At 43.7% G+C, this 18,866-nt stretch overlaps 1 protein-coding gene across 4 annotated transcripts in view; it reads left to right on the top strand.

Annotated features, from left to right (window-relative positions):
• DOCK3 (dedicator of cytokinesis 3) overlaps positions 1 to 18,866 on the top strand; it is a 385,395-nt gene that overhangs the window by 330,632 nt on the left and 35,897 nt on the right. For all 4 annotated transcript variants that reach the window (XM_036869659.1, XM_036869661.1, XM_036869660.1 and 1 more), the window contains exons 28-37: positions 1,339 to 1,433; positions 3,131 to 3,206; positions 3,690 to 3,790; positions 4,055 to 4,113; positions 6,202 to 6,350; positions 13,431 to 13,516; positions 15,969 to 15,995; positions 16,121 to 16,216; positions 17,896 to 17,956; positions 18,688 to 18,781. In XM_036869659.1, the coding sequence (XP_036725554.1) occupies positions 1,339 to 1,433; positions 3,131 to 3,206; positions 3,690 to 3,790; positions 4,055 to 4,113; positions 6,202 to 6,350; positions 13,431 to 13,516; positions 15,969 to 15,995; positions 16,121 to 16,216; positions 17,896 to 17,956; positions 18,688 to 18,781 (844 nt within the window). The remainder of the gene's footprint in view (positions 1 to 1,338; positions 1,434 to 3,130; positions 3,207 to 3,689; positions 3,791 to 4,054; positions 4,114 to 6,201; positions 6,351 to 13,430; positions 13,517 to 15,968; positions 15,996 to 16,120; positions 16,217 to 17,895; positions 17,957 to 18,687; positions 18,782 to 18,866) is intronic.

The following is an 18,866-nucleotide window of genomic DNA, read 5'->3' on the forward strand; positions in this document are numbered from 1 at the left end:
TTGTTGTTGTTTCACTTTTGTTGCTGATATTTGTTTGTTTAGTGACTTTCCTGGACTAATTCTTTAATGTCTGCATTTTTTGTTGTGTGCAGCCCCTGAAGTTTTCATTCAGTTAGCTTAATGATCAGCTTAATAACTAGACAGAGATTTCCTTAAACACTTTAAATCAATGAGTCTTCCACTTTGCTAAGTGTCTCTGTGTGGGGTTGGGGCTCACCTTCAGTGCTTCAGCAGTTTACGTTGCTGCCTTAGCCTTCACTTCTTGCTTGCATAGGGCCTCAAAGTCAGCCAGAGGCGACAGATTAGGCTTCTTAGGTCTTTCCTGGGGATGTGTACAGCCCTGTACACATATGTGGCCTTCTAGATTCCTAGGAATATGTCAGAGCTTTTCAAAGCCCCAAGTGTATGTCTCATTACCCAGATTTTTCTTTTAAGTGTTTTGGCCACTCTCTTGTTTGTCCCAACTGATATGATTGCTTCATGAAGCTGGGATGTTAAATTATTATGGCTGATTTTTTCAACAACTGCACTAGGGATAAGGCTTTTCTCACTTAGTGAACTCTGAGTCCGGTCAATTAAGCCCTCTGAATGGGGCTTTCCCAGGTTGCTACCAAACAGATCAAACAGTAACAATTCTCTTGGGATGGCACTTTTTGGGGAGCTCCAAAACCATTTTGTCCCTTCTAGTGACTGCTAGGGTGCTGGTTTTTACTACTACCATGGTTCTACAGCTGCTTATTTTCAAGGATATGTTGAAGATAGGGAGAGAGAGGGGATGGGAATGGGGAAAGTTAAAACACAATAAAGCTCACTTTTCCTACTGAGATTCAACCATTTTTCTTAAATAACACTTCTTATTGTTGCAAGCCTTTCATTAACCAGTCTTTGTGACTGTTCTCATTGCTTTCACGGAGGAGCACATTTTTGGAGGTACTTACTCTGCTATCCCTAAAGTGCTTCTCTTGTCAATGCGTTCTTAACATCCAGGAAAGCAAGTTCTTATAGTCAAGTGCTCAGGGGTCATGCCCCAAAGATTGAGAACGATGGACTCTGGTGGATACCATTTCTGCTGGACCCCCTGTGCTTTGGTCGTTAGGCACTGGGCTGAGTGGCTATAGTGCATCTCTTCTACCCAGTTTTGGACTGGCCTGTGAAAGTGCCCAGACCTCACTCTCATGCAGCCCTCTAAGAGAAAAGCAGCTCACAAAGGGAACCAGAGTCTCACCTACTGGTTCCATCCATTCTCATGGTCTAGAGGTCAGGAGAGCCCTGTTGAGGAAATGTATGCTGCAGTGGTAGAGGTGTGGTGTCTCACATCAGATTTTCCTCTCGGACCAGGAATTCCTGCTGAAGATTTTCTGTGTGTTCCGGAACCTGATGAAGATGAGTGTCTTTCCTCGGGACTGGATGGTGATGAGACTTCTCACAAGCAAGTGAGTGTGGAAGGGCCCTGCACCAGCATCCACAGAACTGTTCCCAGACTAAGGAGAGTGTGTATATGTGTGAGAAGAAGCAAGTCAGAAATCAAGGTCGAAGCCATGGGGACAGAGAGGAGAGGGCAAATGTGAAAATGTTTGGAGGCACAATCAGCAGGACTTGGCCATTTACCAAAGTTCAAGGAGAAGAAATAGTCAAAGACAGTTTAAAACTGGAATCTAAGTGCCTGGCAGACGATGTCATGGTAAGGATAGAAAAGGAACTTTTAAGAATGAGAAATATAATACCCAGAGAAGGGCTCCTCCTTGAGGAGGGCCTGTTCATTGGCCTCTGTTGCTCTGTAGTTTCAGGCAGTATCCCAAGGCCTCCTCTTGATTTGATTTGTGTTGTCTGCCAGACACTGCTTGCCTCCCACAACTAGTGCTAATTACCCACCTGAGACGTGGCTGTGAGGCTCTCTCTGACCACTTCTAACGCTGGCCACAGAATTCACTCTAAGGCTGACCCCAAATTGTCTGCCCCATTCATATTTCTACCCTGTGCTTCTAACTGACAAACCAGACAAGTAATGTGGGTGGTAAGGTGCTTGCTTGTGGGAGAAGGCCACTTGGCCTCCACTCTCTAGTCTACTGCCCGCTCCCTCTGATCTGCCTTTTATGTTGACATTATGCAGTGCGGTGAAATTATTTGTTAGATATATTACCAAGGTGTCAGCATGGTCTTTCTACTTTGTACCTTTTATAGCACTCTTTTTTCTTTTTTCAAAACTGCAAACATTTAATACAGAACAGAGGAAGGGTTTTAAACAGAGTTGCACAGATATTTCCTTAAATAGTGGATTTTCCATTTGACCCCCCTCTTGCTTCTCTTAGCTCTAGTCGGGGCACTTCAGGCTCTCCAGCCCATTCTGCAGGAGCAGCCTCTTCTTTCAAAGCTTTTACTTTTCAAATTTGTTTGCTGGTGACTAGTCTCTCTAATGCACCGTTTTTGCCTTGCCCCTCTTCTGCACCAAGGCTTCGGTGGTCATTGTTAGATATAAGCTCCTTTGCCAGGCATCCAACACCCTCTGTAATCAAACCCTTACCTGCCTGTCCCACTTCACTTTCTCCCTCCCTTGACCTGTGCCCTCGGTTCTAACAAATCAGCCTCCCATTGCCCTTTAAATGTGCCCAGGTGAAAATTGAAAGTGATATTCTAGATCAAAGGCTGAAATCAAATGACTTATACATGAAAATAATAGTATATGATAAAAGTAGAGGTTTAATAACTATAAACCCCTATTATCAAGTAAAATAATAGAATGCTACTTTAAGTCCTCTGGTGGTCATAATATATGTTCATTATCCAAGGTCCCCAAAATACTAGAATCACTCTTTGTACTGGAAGAAACCTTGAAGAACCATTAAACCTCACTCCCCTCCTTTTATAGGCAGGGAAACTGGGGCCCAGAGAGAAGTAGTGCCAAGGCCAGGTAATGGCAGAGCTAGGTCTAGAACCGACTGGTGGGGCATTTCTCCAAGCTGGGTTTTTTGTGGGGTTTGTGCCATCTCTCTCTCTCCTTTAAAGTCACACCTTACACGAGAGCTAGTTGTACTCAAGAAGTTTGCACACGGGCCATAGACCATTGATGCTAAGCTATAGGATGCCATCGTTAGTCTTTTAACTCTGCCAACACCTTGTTCCCTTACTACAGTATTATAGTCACTACAGTCCAGTACCTGTCTTCTGCACTGCACAAGAATTTCACAGAGACAGACTTCGACTTTAAGGTAGGAGCTCCTAAAATCCATCACTGTCTTTGTAATAACCCTAGAAAGCCAGAAACCAAGCTCACTGTTTTGTTTTTGTTTTACTTAAAACAACCATTTTATTTTGCTCACAAGTTTGCAGGTCAGGAATTTGAGAAGGGTTCAGCTAGGTGTCTGCTAAGTGGTTGGGGCTTTCTTAATATGTTCATGGTATCAGTTTCCAAGCTTGATAGTAATTAGAGTATGACCTAGAAGACCCCTATTGGAGGTGTTGGGAGCCAGACATCCATGAGTTTGTTTTCTAGTCCAGAATCAACACTACTGGTTTCAGGGAAGTCAAGAAAGGGGGAAAAAAGTCCCGTTTGAAAAGATATTTTTTAAAAAATCAAGATCTTAACACTGTAAAATGAATTCTGTGCTACATGCATATATTTAGAATCTCTCCTTGCAAGGTTAAGGACTCAGGCTTTCACATATTTCCTCTTTCTCTCTCTCTCTCTCTAGGTGTGGAATTCTTATTTTAGCCTGGCAGTTCTGTTCATAAATCAGCCAAGCCTTCAGCTAGAAATCATTACTTCCACCAAGAGGAAGAAAATTCTAGATAAGTAAGACATATGTCTCTTATTCATCTTCCTACCATGTGCCCAGATGGGGTTATGTTTCCATAAGGGGCTCCTTAAGAAGTCCACATGGTTCTCACTGAGGTAGCCTCCCAAGGAGCCAAGTATAAGAATTCAGTTGAGAGCCAAAAGACTTAGTATTTTGGGAAGCTTTAGAAACAGTGCTGAAGTACTGGCCTCCTGGGGTTTGTAGCCCCGTCTTCCTGAACCTTCTCCCACTAATAGCTGGTTCATGTGTTCTATTCCCAGGTATGGGGACATGCGTGTGATGATGGCTTATGAACTGTTCAGCATGTGGCAGAATTTGGGTAGGTCTTTTCTCCATATTTTTCCCTTACACATACTGCATAGCCGAATAAAAAGTGACAAGACTAATTACGTCCCCCAGGTTTTGTGAATGTTAATTCAGACCCAAGAGATCTTTACATATCTTTAACATAACACCTCAGATGGATGGTATAGTGTAGCACATGTGCACAAAGCCCTTGGCAGGGAGAGTTAAGCTGAGAAATAAGACCCCAGTAATACATATGCACAATCCCTTTTTTGAGAACCAAAGTCAAAAGGAAAAGAAGAAGACGAGGCTCTAAGACTATAAGATCCTCTGTGCTCTTCATGTCCCAGTCCAGATGATACAGGCCCACAAGCATAGATCTTGGAGATAGTCAGCACATGAGCAAGGGCAGCTATTCATTTTAATAAAGATTGAAACACTTCTTGGGTCTCTGGTATTCAGGCATCCAGACGAGGTTCCTGCTGCCAATTGCGTGTAAGAAAGGAATTGCAGCCTCTAGGTGAGATTGATTTTCATCTCCTTTCTTTCGACAGCTTCTCTTTACAGCTTCTCTAATATCCGCTGGTTTGGATCTCAAATTGTCAGTTTTTGGTAGAATCCTTGGATTGCCCTGGTGACTAGGTGGGCCATCCTCTGATACTGTAAGCTTCTTAGTGGCCTGACAGGATGCTAGAGAAGCTGCTGCTCTTCTTCCTAGTGAAGGCTGCTTTCAACTAAGCTCATGGCTCTGAAGTCTTAGAAATGATGGCCATAAAATCTTATAGTTCTCCATTAACCATCCCAGTCACAACTCTAGAGGCAGCAGGCAAGGTGCAAGGCATTCCTGCCAGCACTAGGGCCTTCCGTCCATGAGTGGGGATGCGTTTCCCCAAACCAGCTTTCTAGCTTCAGTACTCTTACTCCCTGCATCCAGCATGGTCCAGGTATAGATTTTAACCCCGAAGATGACTCTGAAATTCCCAGGAACACATGGGACTAGCAACTGTACCAAATACCAAGATTGGAATATGCAGAATCTGCCTCAGAGCTAACAGTTGCTCTTTAAATAGGCTTTTAACATGGAAGAAATCAAAAAACATGTCAAATTTGCCTGATAAAGCCATTCCTGCCTCATTGTTTTGGGTGGAAATGACATTTTCTAGTTCTCAAGAACTGATTTTACTTGACCATAACAGTCACTGCACAGGCCCACAGTTTGTCTCCTCAGTCTCTGAAGTACTGAAAGCAGAGCTCTGGAAGATGGTTCACTCGCTTTACCATTACAAGGAAAAGTTCTCCCATGGTCTTCAAGACTGGCCCTGGCTTCTGGGAACATGCCCAGATGACAAGCTAGTCACAGGGAGAGTCACCACACACTTCCCATGGAAAGGCCTCATTAAGAAAAATGAGGGATCAGCCAAGCTGGTCTGAATAAATGTAATGCTACCATCAAAAATGCAGTGTGAAAAAAAAAATGCAGTGTGAAGACAAGGGGTGGGGGTTGGAGGGTGCACAGAGAGTCTCTCAGCCAGTCTGTCAGGGTAGGGCTGTGCAGGAGGCTCCTGCTAACTCAGGAGGGGGCTCTTGGGCACACTTGAGCACAGGCAATGAAGAGGCCTATGGATTTCAGATCACTAGTGGCTGGACCTGGGACTGAACATCCTTATCACTTAAATGCCTCTGGGCTAGAGGCAGAAACCCCAGGGATAGTGCATTGTGTTTAAGTAGAAATAGATGAATTTTCCTTGCTAAATAAACACTATGAACAGATTATCTGAAACTATTACAGTGTACTCAGAAATCCTATTCTGTCTAGAGTAGTGAACTCTGTTCCTTGACCTCAGAATGATTTTCAGATAGTTTGTAGAACCTCCCAGTAAATTCTTTGGAAAGAATTTGTGCCTGTTGAACGTTTGTTTTAACTGTACTGGGCCAGTTTAATCCATGAACTCTAAAAAGCCAAACGAAGCGGGTTTCTCAGAAATCTATAGGGGAGAGAGCTTGCTATGCTCTCAGATGCTTCCAGTGAAGATCAAATCATGTGTTGTGGCCCCACTTGGGAAGCTTCTATGGAAGGAGCAAAGCAAGCATAAACTAATATCTGTTGGGTTTTGTTGTTCAGGTGAACATAAGATCCACTTTATTCCGGGAATGATTGGTCCTTTTCTGGGTGTGACACTGGTCCCACAGCCAGAAGTGCGGAATATCATGATTCCCATCTTTCATGACATGATGGACTGGGAGCAAAGGAAAAATGGCAACTTCAAACAGGTAAGACAACACCTGGCAGTGTTAAGGGTGCTCTCCCCTGGAATGGACCCCTTTTGCCCAGGCACGTGATCCAGATGCCTGGCTGTAGTTCCAGTGGAAGTAGGCTGTAACTTGGCCATTTTGAGTCCTGTTCTAGGGTTTCCTTTACTTACTGGCCAGAATTGATTTGTGGATTTTCTTCATGAAGTTAGAGGCCAGAAAAGAATCAGAGGAAAGGAATTGAACATCATGTGAAAGGAACTTTCTGATCAAGGAGAGAATGACTGAGACTGTAACCTCCCAGCTTCATTCAGGAGGAGGTCCTGGGAGTGTTGTCTCTTCTCTCTGGAGGTTCCCCAGTTTGTGTGGTCTGGGCATTTCTAAGGCTAGAGCCCAGACCAGATGACTTCTCATAGCCTAGAATTTCACAGACTCCTGCACAGAGGGGTGGGTCCATGAGGTGTAAGCCCTTGGCTTCTGACTGAGTGACTTCAGGTTGTCCCTCTCTGCAGTTCTTCTGCCACCCCTAAGGTGGAGGAGATGGCCCCTGCCCTTTTATCTAGAGCTCCAGGGAATAAGATTAGGAACAATAGGTAGAAAACAGTGGTAGAAAAGCCAATTTTAGCTAACAAAAGAAATAATTTGCTAGCAACAAGTTATTTGCTGTAAGCTGGCCTGCTTTCAGAGATGGGGATTTCCTCTTTGCTGGTGGTTCTCAAACAGAAGCTCCCTGTAGGCCTCGAGGAGAAATTCCTACTTTGGCTTGGGGACTATAACCAGTTCCCCACTAAGCTCCCTCCCAACCCTGTGATTCTGGGATGAACCAGTGCTCGCAGAGTGAGTGACTGTAGCAGTGAGGAACAGACCAGGCAAACAGGAATTTTTAAATTTTTATTTATTTTTAAATTTACAGAGAGTAAAATTCAGTCTTTGGGATTTCCAACTCTGTAAATTTTGGTAAACACATAAAGTTATGTAACCACTACCACAGTCAAGATTTTTTTAATTCCTAAAAATTCCATCTTGCTGCCCCTTTGTAGTCAAACCCTTCCCTTCCCTTTAACCCATGGCAGCCATTGATCTACTCTCCTTCACTATAAGTGTGCCTTTTCCAGAATGTCATGTAAAGGGAATCATGTAGACTGTAGCCTTTTGAGACTGACTTCTTTCACTTAACATAATGCCTTTGAGAGATTCATCCATTTTGTTAAATGTATCAGTTTTTCTATTGCTGAGTAGTATGCCATTGCAGTTTATTCATTCACCATTTGAAAGACATTTGGGTTATTTACACTTTCTGGTGATGATGAATAAAGCTTCTGAAAAACTTTTCTTTACAGTTTTTGTATGAATATAAACTTTCATTTTTCTTAGGTAAATACCTAGGAGTAGGATTGTTGGGTATTGTGGTAAATGTATATGTAACTTTATAAGCTATCAAACTGTTTTCCAAAGTGACTATACCATTTTGAAATCCCTACAGTAGCGTATGAAAGTTCCAGTTGATCCACATACTCATCAGAATTTGATATTATCTCTTTGTTTATTTTAGCCATTCTAATAGGTGTGTAGTTGTATATCACTGTGGTTTTAATTTTCACTTCCCTAATGACTAATGATGCCGAACATCTTTTAATGTGCTTATTTGCCATCTTTGTATCTTCTTTGGTGAAATGATTTTATTCAAAACTTGTGTTCATTTTTAATTAGGCTGTTTGTTTTCTTATTGTTGAGTTTTTAGGGTTCTTTATATATTCTGAACGTAAGTCCTTTGTTGAATATATGGTTTACCAATATTTTCTCTTAGCTTGTCTTTTCATTTACTAAACAATGTCTTTCACAGAACAAAAGTTTTTAATTTTTATGCTGTCCAATTGATCATTATTTTTCTTGTATGGATCGTGCTTTTGGGATCATATCTGAGAACTCTTTGCCTAACCCGGGACCATAAATTTTTCTCTTTTGTTTCTTCTAGAAGTTTTATAATTTTACATTTAGATCTATGATCTGTTTTGAGGTAATGTTTGTATAGGTGTGAAGTATGGGTCAAGGCTTTTTATTTTTCCTTTTTACATGTGGATGTCCAGCACGTTTTGTTGAAAAGACTGTATTCTTTGTTGAAAATCAGTTGACCATATGCATGTGGTTCTCTTCCTGGACTCACTAGTCTTTCCATTGATCTATATGTCTAATCTGTCACCATACCACATAGTCTTTATTGTAGCTTTATAGTCTTAAAATTAGGTTGTGTGAATCCTCCGACTTTGTTCTTTTTTTTTCAATATTGTATTAGCTATTCCAATTCCTTTTCTTATAAATCTTAGAATCAGCATGTCAGTATCTATAAAAATTCCTGCTGGGATTTTGATTGGGATTGCATTGTAATCTATAGATCAAATTGGGAAAATTGATATCTTAATAGTACTTAATGAATACTTCTAGTCCTTGAAGACAGTATATCTCTCCATTTATTCAGGTGTTCTTTGATGTCTTTCATTAATGTTTTGTAGTTTCAGCATACAGATCTTGCACATGTTAGATTTATATGTAAATATTTTCTGGTTTTTTTGGTGCTATTATAAATTATTCTGATTTAAAATTTTTAATTTTCAGTTTGTTGCTATTATGTAGAAATACAATTGCTTTGTACATTAACATTGTATCCTCCACCCTTGCTAAACTCACTTATTAGTTCTAGAAGCTTTTTTGTAGATTCCTTGTGATTTTATATTTAGATAATCCTATCACTTGTGAAAAGACACAGTTTTATTTCTTCCTTTCTAATCTGTAAGCCTCTTATTTCTTTTTCTTGCCTCATTGCACTGGCTAGGGCCTCTGGTCTGATGTTAAATAAGAGTGATAAAAGTAGACATCCTTGCCTTGTTCTTAATCTTAGGAGAGAGCATTCAGTGTTTCACTGAAGTATGATGCTAGTTCTAGGTTTTTCATAGATGCTCTCTATCTTGAGTAAATAGTATTTAAGATAAGAATCCATTTTTAGAGTGTGCAGCTCTTTTGCCTTCAGAACTTCAGGAAATAATAACTTCAAACAGAAAAGAACTGTTGCTTTTCTATGTTGCCACAACATATGCCTTCTAATTGTGCAAAATGCACAACTGCCTGATGAGAGAACCTGGTTACCAAGAAGTAGATGACATTGTGGAACTGCACCATGGGTCACCTGAGTTTACTAAAAGAAGAGCTGGGCTGTACTTAACCATCACTAACACTGAATAAGGAAGGTTAGCTTTGTGGAAGGCTAAGTTGGAGCTCATTTGGCTCACACTTCAAGACTCAGCTGATGGGTAGCATTCTTTCCTCCAATAAGACTGTCATGAATAACTGATATCCAGCAAGCCATGTAAACCTCGTTGTCCCTGGTTAAAAAAATCTTGCTGCTGCTTCCCTTTGCCATTACATATTTTAAAAGAGTAGTCTACTCTTTTCATCCCCACATTTCCACTTCCCACCCTCCTATCAGTTCAGTCTAATGTATATTGTGCACCCACTTTTGTTGACATTGCTCTCTCGAATAACCTTCTTTTTTTTTTTTTTTTTTTTTTTTTTAAATTTTATTTATTTATTTTTATTTATGGCTGTGTTGGGTCTTCGTTTCTGTGCGAGGGCTTTCTCTAATTGCGGCAAGTGGGGGCCACTCTTCATCGCGGTGCGCGGGCCTCTCACTATCGTGGCCTCTCTTGTTGCGGCGCACAGGCTCCGGACGCGCAGGCTCAGTAACTGTGGCTCACGGGCCCAGTTGCTCCGCGGCATGTGGGATCTTCCCAGACCAGGGCTCGAACCCGTGTCCCCTGCATTGGCAGGCAGATTCTCAACCACTGCGCCACCAGGGAAGCCCCTCGAATAACCTTCTAATCATTAAAATCCAATTGACTTTTTTTTTTTAATTTTATTTATTTATGGCTGTGTTGGGTCTTCGTTTCTGTGCAAGGGCTTTCTCTAGTTGTGGCAAGCGGGGGCCTCTCTTCATCATGGTGCGCGGGCCTCTCACTATCGCAGCCTCTCTTGTTGCGGAGCACAGGCTCCAGACACGCAGGCTCAGTAATTGTGGCTCACGGGCCCAGTTGCTCCGCGGCATGTGGGATCTTCCCAGACCAGGGCTCGAACCCGTGTCCCCTGCATTGGCAGGCAGACTCTCAACCACTGCGCCACCAGGGAAGCCCCCGATTGACTTTTTGGTCTTGGTTCTAGTTGTGCTTTCCACAGCTTTGGCTCTATTAACTCCTCCCCTACTTCTTACCACCTACTATAAATACTTCTTCTAATTATAAAAACAGTACTTATTTAATGTAGAAAAATTAAAAATGCAAATAAGCTATAGTGAAAAGATTTAACTCATAATTGTACTGTTACTAACTTGTGGGGGAGAGGGGCTGGACACGTCTTTTTCAGACTTTTTTTCCCAATGCATAGAGTTTTTTAAGTTAAAAAATGGAATCATTGTGTACATTGGTTTTTTTGGAACCATTGTGTATACTGGGTTTTAATCTCCCTTTTTTAGTAGCACCTTGTCATCACTATCCTTCATGTCAGTTAATGCTCCTCTGCACCACACTGTCAGTTTAGAGGCTACGTGGTATTCCACTGCATAGCTTGGACCACAGTGTATTTAATCAGACTCCTAGGTTTTGTGGGGCTTTTGGTTTTTTTGTTTGTTTGTTTTTTGGCCGTGCCCTGCAGCTTGAGGGATATTAGTTCCCCAACCAGGGATCAAACCGGGGCCCATGGCAGTGAAAGCACCAAGTCTGCCAACTCCTAACCACTGGACCACCAGGGAATTCCCAGTCTCATAGTTTTAGGAACTTAGGTTCATTCCAAATTTTTGCTGTTAGTATTACAAAAAAATATCCATTTTAAGTTACTTTCTTAGGTAAATCTCTCACCTGTAATTGATGGGTCAAAGAGCAAAAACATTTCTTAAGTTTTTACAGCACTATGTCTCTCCAACAACCTCTGTTGTCTGTAGACTACTCAGACCCCAAGCCACTTTCTGTGTGTGCCCCATCCAAGCACTGCGCGTGCTGAGCTGTGTCAGCTGTTATCCCTGCCTCCTCTACCAGATGATGAGTTATTGGGACCAGGACCATTTCTTGTGCTTTTATTTCTTAGAACCCATGCCTGAGACATGGTGGGTTCATGAAGATGAAAATCAAAACTAACATACATTGAGCACTTCCCAAGAGCTAGGGCACAGTGACACTGAAGAGGAATGTTAACCACCATTACCATTTCACAAATGCAGAAGTTTAGGCTTAGGTAAATATTTTGTACAGAAGTAGGCAGCTGGTTATGTCAGAGGACAAATGTTTGTTGAATGAATAACAAGGTGTCACTTCAGGAATATTGGTTTTATAAAATAAAAGTAACTCCGCAGACCTGAAATCATCAGTATTACCAGTTACGACATGATATATCTGAAGAACTTAGCATTTTGTTTAACTTAGAGACATTGATTTTGCATACATTGATCTTCAGTGTCCTGTTTTGGATTTCTCAGTTTTTCTTAGTAACTTCTTCCTTTATCAGCACTGCAGGGAGTGAGGAAGTAATGTCCCTGAATCCTTCCATCACCAGCTCCTTTGCCTAATACAGAAGTTCTGACACTTGAATAAGCATCATAACAACCCGGAGGGCTTATTAAAACACAGATTGCTGCCCCCCAACCCCTGAGTTTTTAATCCAGTGGAGCCTGAGAATTTGTATTTCTAACAAGATTTCTGGTGACTTGATGCTGTTGGCCCAGGGACCCATTTTGAGAACTCCAGGGAACTGCTGCACCCACATTTGCACTGTTGTACTCTCTGCTGCTCCAGGTTCCTTCCCCACCTTTGCCCTGTTCTGGAAAGCACAACCTGTACCTGCGTGTGTGATGAGAGATCCCAACCTGACTTTACATGACCCCAGGCAAGTCCCTGCTGGTGCCTTTTCTCCACACGGAGAAAGGCAGATGGCCTCGATCCCTAAGGACCCCTGATCTCAGACTTTGTATTTCCTCTGGAAAGTATATTCAAGCAGCTGACTGATTAGGCCAAACATAAATGTACAACAGTCTCCATCCTGGCCATACCAGACCACTATAAAAGGGCCATATATTCATCCATTCTCATTTTCTGCTGATAGGGTTTCAGAAACCGTAACTGCCTTTGATGAATTTCCTAATTCAATTATTTTTTTAATACTTCACCATCTTAGGACTCTGGCCCTATGTGGAGTGAGAAAATCTTTTGTTATAGCTCATTATTAAATGCAGCCATGCCACTTTTGTTTATATAAAAATCTGTATAAATAATTGCACAATACCACATTTTAAAGGCTAATGAACAGTTTAAAAGATTTTTATCTCACATCACTTACAACTAATTTCTCACCTCAGAGTATATGCATTGAGGCCTGTTAGAGAAGTGGCTTAACACTGTTGAATGCCTTGCAGATTAGTGGGGTAGGAATGAATGCAGTATTGCTCCGTATGGTTTAAGAATCCAATAACAAGTGCAGGGGGCCCAAGTGACGAGGCAGCGGCAGGGGCAGCAGCTCCAAGGGCTTTAGGTCCTGTGAGGACAAAGAATAGAGCCTTTTATCCTGAAGGGGACTCTTTGAAGGAAACACATCTCCCTCAGCCCAGATTAATGCCAGCCATTAAAGTGAGGACCAGCCCCCCAAAGCAAGCTTTCTTTGTGACTGGCTGATAGAGGGTAAAGTTCTAACCAAATGTATTTTATACATACAAATTCCTTTGAATGAACATTTTTTAAGAAAGAAAAACACTTGACAAAGACCTCTTTTGGATCCGAAATACTTCTCTCACCAGAGAGTCCTTGCCTTTTGCCCCTAGGGAAAAGAGTATCTGAGACGGATGTGTAAGTTCCAACTCATTTAAACCACTAGAGTGGGAGCCCTTCCTGATTGGGGAGGCAGGGTGGTTTCTCAGTGCTGTAGATGAGATCCTGCCTTCTCTAGGATTTATTTGGTGCAAGGAAAAAATCAGGAAGCAGTTCCCCACCATCCTCACCTATCACAGGGGCTGGATTTCCCATCCTTCCTCTGAGGTCAGTTCGGGTTTACAAAATCTCTGCTTCTCTCTAGGTGGAGGCCGAGCTGATTGACAAGCTGGACAGCATGGTGTCAGAAGGGAAAGGCGATGAGAGCTACAGGGAGCTCTTCGGCCTGCTGTAAGCTGCTTCAGCCCCAAGCACCTCACGTTGGGGGAGGGGGTGAAGTGGGCTAATGATGGGTAGCGGTGCAACCTGCGCTGGGCAGGCTTCAGAGGGTGGGTATCAGGAGAGACCAGGGTTGTTCCTGGTGGTAGCAGTGCTCACCTTCTGTCAACAAGAAAGTGACATCATGACAGCAAGCTGTCTCAGGGATTGCCATAGTTGCCTAAGATGTAGGGACAGGTGATAACTCTGAACTCCTGGATTTGCTGATAGGAAAAGGATCATCATATATCTTCATACCATGTACTGTATCTAGTTGGGCAAACAGTTCATGGGGACTCAATGAGGGCTCAAGGCTGACATTTCGGGGTGGGGGGAGGGAGGGAATTAAATCTCTGCTTTGTAAGATTGTACAATCAGCTTGAAAAACACTGCCATGAGTTTTGTGACTTGAACAAATTATACCCCCTTCCAAACCAGTTTCCATTTGTGAAACAGGTTGGTTGTACTGACTGACGTCAAGGGTCCCAAGTCCACCAGTTGTGGCTTCTGTCTTGAGTTGATGGAGGCCAAGAGACCTTACAGGACTAGCCACAGGGCTAAGCCCAAAGGAGGGACTCAGGAGAGCCGTGGTCCTCCCAGATAGATAGTAAAGTTGGGTATTTTATCTTTCTAAAAAACAAAATTTTAAGACATTTACAGCTCTAGAGCCCTCTCCTATCTCACTCATTATTTCTAGCTTTGAGATTTTCTTTATTTTAGTGACATTTTTAAGATAAGCCTGTAATATATTTTCTAATAATAATACTGTACATTTGCTTAGAACTTTACAGTGTACAAAATTTGTTGACATATCTGATTTAATCCTCACAACACACCTGTGAGGTGGGCAAGGCAGATATTATCCTGATGAGTAGAGGTGATGACACTGAGCTCAGAGAAGTGGTAGCATGGCCTCAGTTGCATGGCCAGTAAGAAGCAGCTCTGGGGGTACAGCCCAGATATTCCAGTTTCAAGAGGGGGAAATCTTTCCGCTACACCCTGCCTACTTTGTTCCTTGATGAGTCATGCAATAAAATGTGAATTCATTTGAAATTTAAGTAATTTTATTTTGTGAAAATGAATCCATCCTTTAGTATTTCTCTTTTAGCTGAAGATGTTTCTAATTGTGGAAATAAGGAAGAAAAATCTGTTCCTAAGCCACTAACTGATGATTTTACTATGCAGGAAAAAGCACAAAAATAACTTGCTATTAATAATTACCTGAGCAAACAGTGTTACATAAACAGTGTTCACGTCTGAGAACTGAAAGCCACTTGATAACCATGGAGCCGCATGTCCCAATTTGTGTTTGGGGAAGATGTTTGTAGGTATGCTGGGGGGAGGTGGGAGTGGATCATGGGCTAATCAGTTTAGAAAAGACTCAGTTAAATAAAATCGAACAGGCCTCTGTATTATAGGACTTCTCAAAACCTTTAATATTTAGAAAGATGTGAAAAATCTCTAAAAGGAAGGTGTAGTGATCAGCATCTTCCATGCTTTTTTGCTCACAGAACACCTCTCTCTGTCCTCCAGGACAGCAGAGCTCAGTAGAACGGAGTTTGGGAAATGTGAACACAGTGGCTTTTTCCACACAGCTCAGAGGTGAAAGACAATGGTCCTACCTTCTCGCTCTAGTAACATGGGTCACATGGAAACCCTCACTTTCCCAGAAGCCTCGGCTCAAGTTAGATGCTGTGTGCAAGGAAGACAGTTGTCATCATTGCAGTGTTAATAGCAGTCAGGCTGTGGGTGTGAGTTCCCAGTGCTGGGTCCCTGGCTGAGCCTTCCACTCTAGGTGACTTTCATGACCTTAGGGAGCTAGGGACAGTGTGCAAAGGGATCAGGAGTGAGACCTGGACCTGAGATAATCACTAGAGCAAACAGAAAGAGTCCATCCAGGTCATCATCCCCTAGGAGAGATCTGTGAAAAGGCAGAGGATCTCAGAAACCAGGCTCTTTGGAGAAGTCAGAGGCTACCTGGAGGTGACAGGAGCATGGGCTGGCAAGTGAGAAAAGCACCTGGGCATTTAGCTCTTGGCTCTGGCACATTTTACATGGGAGTATCCCATGACAGTGAAGATGACAGTGTAACTCCTGGACTCACTGTCCTTCACACTGGGCCCTCAAGACTGGTTGGAATCTTTCCCTTGGTTTACATGAAAACGTTGGTTAGTATGTTTGCTGAGGATGGTTCTAAGCAGTGATAGAGGCAGCCAGCCAATTGGCAAAGCCAGGTCTATCCCTCAGTGGACTCTTACTCCGCCGCTTCTTCAGAACAGATCTCACAGTGTGTACACCTAAAGGGTCTGGGGCTTTGAAACCGCTCCCTCAGTTCGGAACTTGCAATGGAGAATGGAAGACGTGTTCATTGGTTGCTGGCCAGTTCAGTAATTGCTTTGTCTTTGCTTTCTGCTGCATGGAGTAGAACCCAGCTGTTTGGGCCCTACCCCAGGTAAGACTGCAGTGTGGTAAGTCTGCCGTCTCCAGATCCATCACAGGCCCCACGGGCTCTGGGACCTTACTCTGGTGCCCAAGGAAGGCTCATGCATTGTGCATTGTGTTTGCTTCCACCAATAGCCTGCTGGAGAAAGTTGAACAGGAAACATGGCGCGAGACCGGCATTTCCTTTGTAACCTCGGTCACCCGCCTCATGGAACGCCTTCTTGACTACAGGTATCTTCTCAGGAACCTACCTGACCTCTTCTCTGGTCAGATGCTCTCCCCAGCAGGAGGATCCCCTGACCTTAAAATTGAGACCTCGTGGCCATGAGAGGTAGGACTGTTCTGGTGTTGTGTGCCATCACCAGTCGTTAGGAATCTCCTGATGGCCAAGGAGAAAGAGGAAGAAAGCCTTCTCCCAGGGGTAGGCCAGGGCTTCCTGGGCTTACCCCTGATACGTGGGCACGTGTACCCAAGAGGTATCCCAGGGACATGTAGCCTTCTGGCTTTTCATCCAGAAAAGTCAAGGCTCAGAGGAATGGGCACAGCAGAGAGGAAGAGAAAGGCTGTCTCCAGAGCAAGTTAGGTCCTTAGTGCAGACCTTCCTCAGAGCCATGTGGCAGATGGGCAGGAAAATATCACCTGGTACAGAAGTGTGACCCAGGAGGACTTTCATTTGGTTTTTCCAGGGAAGGGGGACCCAACTTTTCCATGCCTCCATTCTTGGTGTAAAATCTGTTTATTTCTGTCCCTTGATCCTGGCCATGAGCAGATTAGAGGAGGTAGCCTGTGAGCTCAGAGATCTTTATGATACATTCAGTCTGGAAGTTCATGTGAAATTCATTTTTTCGTGAAAGCCTGCCTTCTCAGTCATATCATGGCTTTTGACTTAGCCTAAAAGTAACAATAATGCTACCATTGCAGCCTTAGTTATTCTCTCAGTAGAGTTCAGGTGATAGCGAAGTGCCTTTTGGGAGCCTAGAGGAAGGTGATAAGGAATGAGGAGGAATGACAGAGGAAACCCAGACCCAAGCAATAGTTGTCTTCTCTGTGCTACATGTCATGCAGATGCCAAGGGAGAGCATCTGGGACTCCGGCTAGCTGCATGTACAGGAAGCTTCTTGCTGGATTCACCAGTCTGGTTCTCATTCTCTTTCATCTCCTTGTGCTAGGCCTTTCTCCTTCCCAGAGGAGCTTGGCTTTGACCAGTCCCTGCCTTCCCTTGGCAAGGATTCATTCTCAGTGTTCCCGCTGTTCTGTGTCTGGCAGGCCAGCCATGACCCCTCCTAAACCCAGCCCTACTCAGCATGAATGCAGCTCAGCCCTGGCCGAAGCTACCCGTAAATCAGAAAAAAGCTCCAAACCCACTGCTCCTAGTTAGAGGGGATTCCAAAGACTAGTGCACAGGAAGGACACCATAGGGACAAAAGCCAATGAGATGATGAACATGGCAGCCATGCCGTGGTTGCTGTGGCCACAGGGTCCTGAAGGTAGGTCCCTAGAGTAGAGTGTCTTGGCTTCCATGAAACACTGTCTTACAAAATGAAAACTGCCCTTTAAGGAAAGCTCTGTGCCTCCCCTTTTGGAAACTTGAGGATTTAACCTTCTACTTTACTGACATACTCTTTTGTGCTGAAGACATTGGTAGGTGTTACTTAATGCCCTGATATAGCATCTGGGCTCTACACTCTGCCACCAGAGCAAGGGGTCCAGCTGAACAGAGATCTTTGAACCCTAGGAGTGGGTCCAAAGCTTAGAGGGAGCTCACAGTACAGTCTCATCTGTGGAAGAAGTTTCTGTTGGAGAGCATCCTCATCTGGGGTTTGGACAGACTAATGCCTCAGTGACACTGCAGGTCTCTGTGTTGTCCCAGAGGCACCACTTTGTGCATTCATCTGTGCTCTCCCTTCCAGGGATTGCATGAAAGGAGAGGAGACAGAGAATAAGAAGATCGGCTGCACTGTTAACCTGATGGTGAGAGAACATGGGCTCTTCCTCCTCTCTGCCTCGTAGTGTGGCTTCTGTCCTGCGATTGGCCTGTCCTTTCTACAATACATGGCTATAAGCCTAAGGGGTTTTTTTGGTGTTTTGTTTTTTATTTGGTTGCACTGGGTCTTAGGTGTGGCAGGCGGGTTCCTTACTTGCAGCAGGCAGGCTCCTTAGTTGCGGCATGTGAACTCTTAGTTGCAGCATGCATGTGGGATCTAGTTCCCTGACCAGGGATCAAACCCGGGTCCCCTGCATTGGGAGCACGGAGTCTTAACCACTGTGCCACCAGGGAAGTCCCAAGCCTAAGGGTCTGAGTCAGGACATCAGCTCTGTTACTGGTATCTTGGAAACTTGCACCTCATCACTCACATTCCTACTTGGGAAAGGAATGAAATGAGCTTCTCTTTGGACAGAGCTCTAGCCTGGCCTCTTGGCAAGGTCCCGCCAACCCTGACATACTCTAATTTCCAGTCTACCCTGGTACTCTTCCTCTATCTCATCACTCAGGGCTCCTGCAGATCTGCCAGAGGTTTTACCCCCAGCAGGTGTGCCTTCTGGCTGGTCCCTTCTCTTCCTGGTGCTGGCTACCTCCACAGCCTGTCTTCTCCCGCCTGTCCAGCACACCCAGGGTTTTGGCCATCTGCCTGGAGTTCAGAGATGGCCTCCACAGGCAGCAGCCTCTCCCATATTCATTTATATTTCCTTCTCTCTTACAGAACTTTTACAAATCTGAGATTAACAAAGAAGAGATGTATATCCGCTATATCCATAAGCTTTGTGACATGCATTTGCAGGCCGAAAACTACACAGGTAAGTGGGAAGGGGGAGCTATGCCTCCCCATGAGGACAGACTGGACATACATGCACAGCTGGAAGAGAAGGGCTCTGAGCTGGT

This window comes from Balaenoptera musculus, chromosome 11 (genome assembly GCF_009873245.2).
Source record: "Balaenoptera musculus isolate JJ_BM4_2016_0621 chromosome 11, mBalMus1.pri.v3, whole genome shotgun sequence".
Taxonomy (NCBI): domain Eukaryota; kingdom Metazoa; phylum Chordata; class Mammalia; order Artiodactyla; family Balaenopteridae; genus Balaenoptera; species Balaenoptera musculus.